Source organism: Protobothrops mucrosquamatus, unplaced genomic scaffold (genome assembly GCF_001527695.2).
Source record: "Protobothrops mucrosquamatus isolate PMUCROS unplaced genomic scaffold, P.Mucros_1.0 scaffold346, whole genome shotgun sequence".
Taxonomy (NCBI): Eukaryota; Metazoa; Chordata; class Lepidosauria; order Squamata; family Viperidae; genus Protobothrops; species Protobothrops mucrosquamatus.
The window spans coordinates 182,104-190,366 of NW_015386683.1; the positions used below are offsets into that span (position 1 = coordinate 182,104).

The 8,263-nt window shown below is 35.0% G+C and overlaps 1 protein-coding gene across 1 annotated transcript; it reads left to right on the plus strand.

The window, feature by feature from the left end:
- Nucleotides 1-723: 723 nt before the first annotated feature.
- On the plus strand, nucleotides 724-8,033 carry OARD1 (O-acyl-ADP-ribose deacylase 1). Its single transcript, XM_015815522.1, has 6 exons — nucleotides 724-871; nucleotides 3,828-3,919; nucleotides 4,458-4,468; nucleotides 5,614-5,672; nucleotides 6,748-6,860; nucleotides 7,602-8,033. The coding sequence occupies exons 1-6, from the start codon at nucleotides 836-838 to the stop codon at nucleotides 7,702-7,704; spliced, it is 414 nt and encodes a 137-aa protein (XP_015671008.1). The 5' UTR covers nucleotides 724-835; the 3' UTR covers nucleotides 7,705-8,033.
- The last annotated feature ends 230 nt before the right edge of the window (nucleotides 8,034-8,263 follow it).

Below are 8,263 nucleotides of genomic sequence, written 5' to 3' on the forward strand. Positions count from 1 at the left end.
GAAGCCCAACAAAGAGAAGACGAGGGTGCCCTCGCGCAGGCGCGGTAGAAAAGTTCCTCCCGCGGTTGCTTGCGCGAGTTTAAAACTGCACGCATGCGTTGGCTTCTTTCGAACTGACGGGTGCGTTTAGGCCGTTTTTATTCTCTCAACAGTTCCAGACTCGAGATGGCTTTTCTACGCATGCGCGGGACAATTTTTTTTTCAGAAGCTTTTTTTTCAATAGCACTTCACTGACCTGCTTCTTTATATAACGCATGCTCTCGGCCGGGGCCATAGAGTCCTCTTCCTAGGGAGGCCCACAAAGAGGCTGACATTTTGTGTTTTTTGTTTAAGGCGCTCCCGAAGAGGGTTGCCATAACAGAACTTAGAACTTAGTGGGAGGCGAAACCGAATGCTGCCGTTGTATGTCTAGGCGGGTGGCCGGTGTGGTTCTTTTTTTTCTTCCGCCATTGCTGGCTTAGAGAGTTGGTGGGCGGGGGCGGGCTAAGGAAAACACGTCATATCTTGGAGGCGCCTCGAGGGGCGGCCACTCGCCCTTTGGTGCAGCTTTGCCGGTTTCAAAAGCAGTGTTTTTGTGGCCCTGTATAGGTTTTTACACACGAGAGGGCGAAGGATGTGTTAAGAAGTCTCAGAATTATTGTTTTTCATGGGGGGGGGGAAGGGAAGGTTATCGCTGTGTAACTGGTGCCCTAATTCGTATTTGATAGTTTGGGTTTACAGCAATTTTAAATTTTTTAGTAGTCATTTCTCTTTGCTTGCTTTGCCTGCCATGAATATGAACATTATTATTTTCTAGTCTTTGTAGCTGAAAAAAATCCCTGTGATCCACCCAGTTATGGCTAGTACCCGGGTTTCTGGAAATGAAGAAAGGGTTTGTAGTGAAGTTTTTTTTTTTAATTTGAAATTCAGTTTTGAATTCTAAAGATAGTTTTATTTCTCAACAGAAAATAGCTGGTCAGTTTTTAAAAAATACCATCTGGTATGGAGGATTGATTGTAGGGTTTTGTTTGTGCAGGGAAAAATAATCCTCATATTTGTAAAACTTTATTGGAATTAATTTTTGCATAGGTTTCACTTCATCTTAGTATGCTAGCCATATTAATGTAGTAAAATGAACAATTATTAGAATAATGATTTGTCTGCATAACTAGAATGATTTGTCTGCATAATTGCTAGAATAATGATGTAATGCATAATCACTATGCATAATCACTGTTCATTTTACTACAATATAGTTCTGCCAAATAGGTTATAATACAATCCATTTTCAGTACTATTCATATTTTATCCATCCTTTAATAATACATTCTGCAGTGTCTGTAAGTCAATGCTGTTGGTAGTTCTGCCTTTTCCTCATCTTTGACAGGCTGATTGCTCAGGTGTAAAACATTGTATTTAAAAAATTAATTCACAATGGAAGTGTACCCAGATAGAATGGCTGACTCTTTGTTTTTTCCCCCTTTAATGGATTCATAAGAAAATTGATCCCTTAACATTTGGCAATTTCCCAAAGCAGTAGTTAGAATGCTATAAAGTATAATATAAAGCAGTAGCTCTTCCTGTTCTGTTTAAAAATTTAAAGTTACTCTATGCCAATAATGTTTATAAATGAGGAATAGCCAGCCTTTTTATAGTAAGAATGCATTTGGCATTTCAAGAGTAATTTTGTGATTGATCCACTCACAGAATGGCTAACATACTAAACTTTCCTTTTAACAAAGTGGCTACAATCTAGTAGAAACTTTGTGGGGCCAAGAGGAACAGTTCCAAATAAATATGATGCTAAAAGAAAGGTGAGGTTTGGAGTCTAATGGTGTGAGTGCATATGTCTGGATATACATTTGCTTCCATACATATTGCATTGTCTTGCAGGCTATAGACCTTGTGCAGAGACTGTGCTTGCTATTCTAAGTCATAAATTATGCTTGAAAACCACACCGACATGAAATTCCAAATTATGTGAAATTTAATGTGATCTGATTGAACTTCACTTGAGAATATTTTGTGAACAACACCACTTTTGTATGATATATTATTCATATATATGATAAGATATAAACATGATCTTTTATATGTTATATAAATTAAATTAGAATATTAATGAAATTAGAATAGATCATCTAAGGGCAAAAACTCTCCCAAAGAGTTCCTCCTTTGCAGATTGCAAAGAGGAAATAATTATACAAGGTGAAGCTCACTTGCATTTTTACCTTCTGCAGTGTTATTGATTTATATTATAAAACAAACTATAATATAAGCTAACCCGATTTAAATCGTGTATACTTACTTGAAAGTAATTGGAGCTTGCATACAGTTCATTGAATCTGTTGAAATTTTTGTATGACTATTTAGTATAGATACAGAAAATGAAGGTTTAAGAATTGTTAATTGTTAATCACAGATAATATGCCCTTAAGCCAGTACTACAGGTCATTAAGGCAAAAATTGTCCTAAAGATTTCTACCATCTACTGTTTATAGCATAAATGATCTGTTGATCGTTAGCATGGAATACTTAAATTGATTTTACGTTACGACATGAGTACCCGGAATAGATTGCAGTATGAGTCTATATAAGAAGTTTCCCATTATCTCGAAATCTATTTTTGTATGGCATGAAGCCTTAGATTTCTGTGGCATGAGATAAATTAATTACTCCCCTAAAGATTTATAATTATGACTTTCCTGACATGTTTGCAGTGAAATATGTTTTCTTACCAGATTCTGCTATGTAGAAAAGAATAGTAAAATATTCAGTGGCACTCTATAAAGTACTGGCGTAATCCATTTTATAAATTCCCCAAATGCCATTCACAGAGTCCACAAATACTCTAACTCTGCAACTGTAGAACTTTGTTTCTAAAACAAGTTAACCAGTTGTGCCTGCTTTAACTGTAGTCAGTGTAATAATTCCATTGAAGGCTTTAAGAAAATGATTGCTTAACTTAATGGAAGTTCCCTTTGAAGAGAATTATGATCATGATTCAAAACAAAAATTAAAAATTTCATTTTCCTAATACAAATTTAAAAATAAGAAAGGCAGTTGAAAAAAATTAACAGTATTGAGATAACAGACATTAAAATAAAACAAATCAGTAATCCAGAACGTATAGAGTTATTAACAGATGAACAGCCAGGTAAGAAGCTGACATTAAAATAAAGCCAACATAGTATCAAATCTCCACGAAGAGGAGGATCCTGAATCTAGGTGTTAAGACTTTAGAAGAGTCTCTCCTGTTTCTTTGCACAATGTACAGCTGTGAAAGAAGAGAAAGAGACTTTAATATTTATGTGGATATATATCAGGAGGAGTGATCCTTTGGATATTAGAGAAAACAACATTGAACTGATTATTGGAAAGGAGGATGCCAAGAAATCCCATGGTTGTAGGAAATCAAAAAAATGAGAATGAAAACAACATTGAACTGATTATTGGAAAGGAGGATGCCAAAAAATCCCATGGTTGTAAAAAATAAAAAAAATGAGAATGTGGCAGTGGCAAAGTAATGTAGTGCTGTTGTCCAGAAAACTAAATGAAACCACCAGGAGTTAAACTCAATTGGCCACCTATGTTACTGAATGCATAATACATATTTTTCTTGGAAATAAATTCTATTTTATTGTTTTATTTTGTGTATATCTCAAAAGAAGCCCTATTTTATATAGTGGGAAATTTAGTAAATACTTTTACAGTAGGTTCATTGTGTTAAGAGTGTCTTATGTGTAGTAGTCAGCAGCTTAAACTGTGATATTATATATATTGCCTTACATTTTCTAGTTCTGAAATTTTATCTTATATATTGAGTCTTCTCTTTCCTTTTTACTCAGATTAAATATGTACAGGGAGATCTTTTTACTTGTTCAGAAACAGATTCCTTGGCTCACTGTATTAGTGAGGATTGNATTATACTTACTATACAGTAAAAGTGAGTGTTATGCAAATAGATTTCTTCAAATGGCAGAAACACATAATGTGTTCCAGATGGGGTTTTTTGAGTGTAGCGGGGGCTTTTAAACTAGCTTTTGAGGGCATTTAGTGGTCAGGGACAATTGTCCCTTCCACTAGAAACAAAACAAGTATAAACATAGTTAACTAACAACAATAATACAATTATTAAGTAATATTCAGGATATAATCAGTAGTTAAGCTTGCCGCAGAAGAGGTTTAACTTGCTGTAGTTACATGCCTATTTCAAATGGAACTACTAATTTCCATCATATTGTATGCTCCTGCGTTGGGAGACAAGCAGTCAGAAGTTCATTAATTTTGTTTAAAAGTATCTAAACAAGGCTTGTGTTAACAACAAACAACAGATGAATAGAACCACTAGGTGATCGAAGAGCTTACTTTGTATGTTAGCTCTATGTCTGGGACTTTGAGACTATTGATGGGGTGGGAATTTTATCAGTACATTATAGTTTTTAAATGCACCCTATATGTTATATACTTGTTACCAGATTATTCAGTTGTATTGTCTAGTACAGGCCTTTTCACCCATTGTACCACTTTTAGGATATGGCAATATCCGAGTACCACCAGTCGCCTAGCAAGGTGTCAAAAACTTGATGACCAAAAAAAAAAGGAAAAAAAGTGATAAAGTACAGGTAGTCCTCGACTTACAATAGTTCGCTTAGTGACTGTTTGAAGTAACAATGGCACTGAAAAAAGTGCCCCCTAAGCCACAGCCGAGCAAGACACCTGCCTGCCCACCCGGTGACGCTCTTCCTCCTGTCCGAGGTTTTCATTGTTGTGAGCATTTCTGTGGAGGATTGGCAGTGGGGGTGGGGTGGGGGTATTTGGTTTTTATTCCCCCCGTCTGCTGGGTGGTTGCAGCAGGTTTTGGTCACTTCACATGACCCTGGGACATATGAATCAGTTGCCAAGCATCTGAATGTAAATCACAAGACCCTGGAGATGCTGCAACATTCCAGCTGATTGGCGCTTCTTTTGGGCTCAGCAGAAGCACCAGGATCAGTGCTGCTTTCCAGCTGATCGGTGCTTCTTCAGGGCTCAGCAGAAGCACCAGGATCAGCGGCGAGCTCCAGCTGGAGCCTGGCGCTGATCCTGGCGCTTCCGCTGAGCTCTGAGCCCCGAAGAAGTGCTGATCCTGGCGCTTCTGCTGAGCCCTGACAACCCTGCAGCTCCAGCCATCTCTCGCTCAGGTTTGTGCGGTGCTGCCACTGGTTCAGCTCATTCCCCTCCCCCGCTACCACTTTTCTAGGATGGTCGCGTACCACCTGCCAGGTGCCAATGTACCACAGGTGGTACCCGTACCACTGGTTGAAAAGCCCTGGTCTAGTATAATGTGGAATTGTAACTTAGAAATGTTAGAAATAGGACAGTAAACATATTTCCTCACTATTTTAGAATGAATCTTATATAAGCACTCATCTAATTCTTACCTACACTTGGTTAAGTTACTCATTGAATCCTGTGCTATAAATTTTTCACATATAATCAATTTATATATTGTTTGGTGTTTGTCTAAAAATATTTGAGAATAAGGGATGGCCATAGAGGTCTATTACATGTTTATTATGATAGTTCTGAAAAACAATAAACATATTTTCAGTACTTGGAGATTAGGAATTAACTGATATTTTTTAATATCAGACAAGAAGACTGGAGATGTGGCTGTTCTGAAGAGGGAAACTAGATACGTATACTACTTGGTATGTCTTTGGGCACATTATTGATTCTAGCACAAGAATAGATATTCTAGAGATAAATACAGGATTTATGCATTAAGTATTATGATTGGCGAAGTTAAGCATCCTCTTCATTGACAAATATTGCTGAAATTTTTAATAATGGTTTCTCTGAAGGAATGGCTATACAAATGCAATGTTTGCTGTGCAGTGGTTAGAATGCAGTATTGCAGGCTAATTCTGCTGACTGCCAGCAGTTCGATTCTCACCAGCTCAAGGTTGACTTAGCCTTCCATCCTTCCAAGGTTGGTAAAATGAGGACCCAGATTGTTGCAGGCAATATGCTGACTCTGTAAACTGCCTGGAGAGGGCTGTAAAGCACTATGAAGCGGTATATAAGTCTAACTGCTATTGCTATTGCTATCTAATAAATTCTCAATTGACATCAGATAATCACGGTTTTACTGTGATAAGTGTATTGTTTCAATTGTAATAAAAACAATTTCAATGATTCTTGAAGTTATACTTCAATCTTTATAAATTAAACCAAATCATTTAGAAGTAACATTCTAAATCAGTTAGATTTCTTCTAAATCAAATGTGTTTATTATTTGAGTATATTCTTATTATGTCTATCTAAAAGCAAGTAGTGAATGGGTCTGAAGGATTGTAATTACATTTCATTTATCCTCTAAATTGTCATTTAAAAAGACATTTTAGAATTCTATTTCTGCTTTTTTATCACAGCACAGATTAAAACCCCTTAGGAATTCCTTTGACTGATAAGTTAGGGTGCCCTTTTATATTTATCATATACTTTAAAATAATCTTGAGATGAAAAACCTGTTACGTTCTTTTTGAATGGAATTAAAATCTAATATATGAGAATAATATATTAATGCAATCCTTTGTATGTCTATCCAGAAGCAAAGCACCTTGAGCTTAGTAGGATTTGTTTCTGGATTAATGCTGCAATTTGGAACATATTTATGAAAGATTTCCCACTGAATTTACTGAAATGTCTCAATAGACATATAACATGCAACACAGAAAGATTCAGATCTAAAATATGTCTCATCTACATTTTACCACTTTTTAGATCTCAAAGAACAAATATTTTCATAAACCTACATATGACAATTTACGGAAGAGTTTAGAAGCTATGAAAATCCATTGTCTGAAAAATGCAGTAATTCACGTTTCTATGCCAAAGTAAGCTCATTTTTATACTGTAATGTTACTATACTGTACTATATTTGCACATTGACAAATAAAAAAAGTTTTTCATTAATTGAAGATCTTTTACTTTTTTATTTATATTGAAATATTTTGTCTTTGTAAAAGCTCTAAAGCAAGGCTCCATAATAAGTCCAAAAGAACTGGAAGAGCTACTGACTTTTTATATTAAGTACATTCAGAACATATTTTTGTATATTTAAAGCAAAAAACCTGTTTTCATTGATTTGAATTTGAAATGTTATTAAATGGAAGATAACATTTTTTCAAGTTCTGATATGTGATTGTATAACTGAGAAAATGTAATTTGAGAGCACCACACTTCTATAGCTTAAAAAATGTGATAGAAAATGGTCATAATTATAGATGAGTTTCTAAAAAAAAATCTAGATTTTAGCTTAGTGATATACCTAATGAGCTAGTGAATGAATTTTAGTTTCTTGGGATATTACACACTCTCATATTTTTGTGAGCCACAAGACTTCTTTTCCACTTGTGGGCTAATAATAATAGGTATGTTTCTTTAGGATAAATCAATAATTGTGACTATATTGAGATATTTGGCATGCAATTAGTATTGTATCATATTTGCACCTAATATGTTGGTTTGAACTAATCCTTGTTTTGGCATTGCTTATATGCTTCCTATAAATTGTGGTGAACTAAATGTTTCAAAGAAAATGTCCAGTAAAGACACCTGTATCCTCTATGTTTCAGGATTGGTTGTGGACTTGACCGTCTGGACTGGAAGAAAGTTTCAACAATGCTTGAAGAAGTATTTGAAGATACCAATATTCATATTACAGTTTATACTCTTTAATTTCTAATATAATTGTCTGTTCGGTTTGATGTTATATCGTTGTATCTTAGCTGGCATGTGTTGATAAAAATATCTTAATTCTAGTTTCCACAATTCTTTAAGTCATCTGCTTACTCCAATTTAAAAAAAAAGTCAAAATGTACATTCTAATGTTTGGATACTTTGTATATCTATCTCCTATTTAGCAATTGGAAGATGTTATTTTTGATCTACATTGGCAATCATGGAAAAGATTGGAATAAGGTAGAATGTTATGTTTCAGTTATAGATTTAAATGTTTACCAAAAAAATCAGATGTTCACATATGTAAATAAAAGACCTTTTCCAAATATGAGTTTTATGTATTTATGCCTTTGAAATACTGCAGTATATCAATTGCACATGAATAGTTATTCCTGTCCACCCAGGTCCATTGTTGAAATGTATGGGGGTGCTATTTAAGCATTCCATGAATAAGTTCATACACATCATAGAATGCTGGATCAGATTTGCTTAGGTGGTTTCTTTTACAGAGTACATATTGCTAAAATAGCAAATGAGTGCTAGATAAAATAATTAA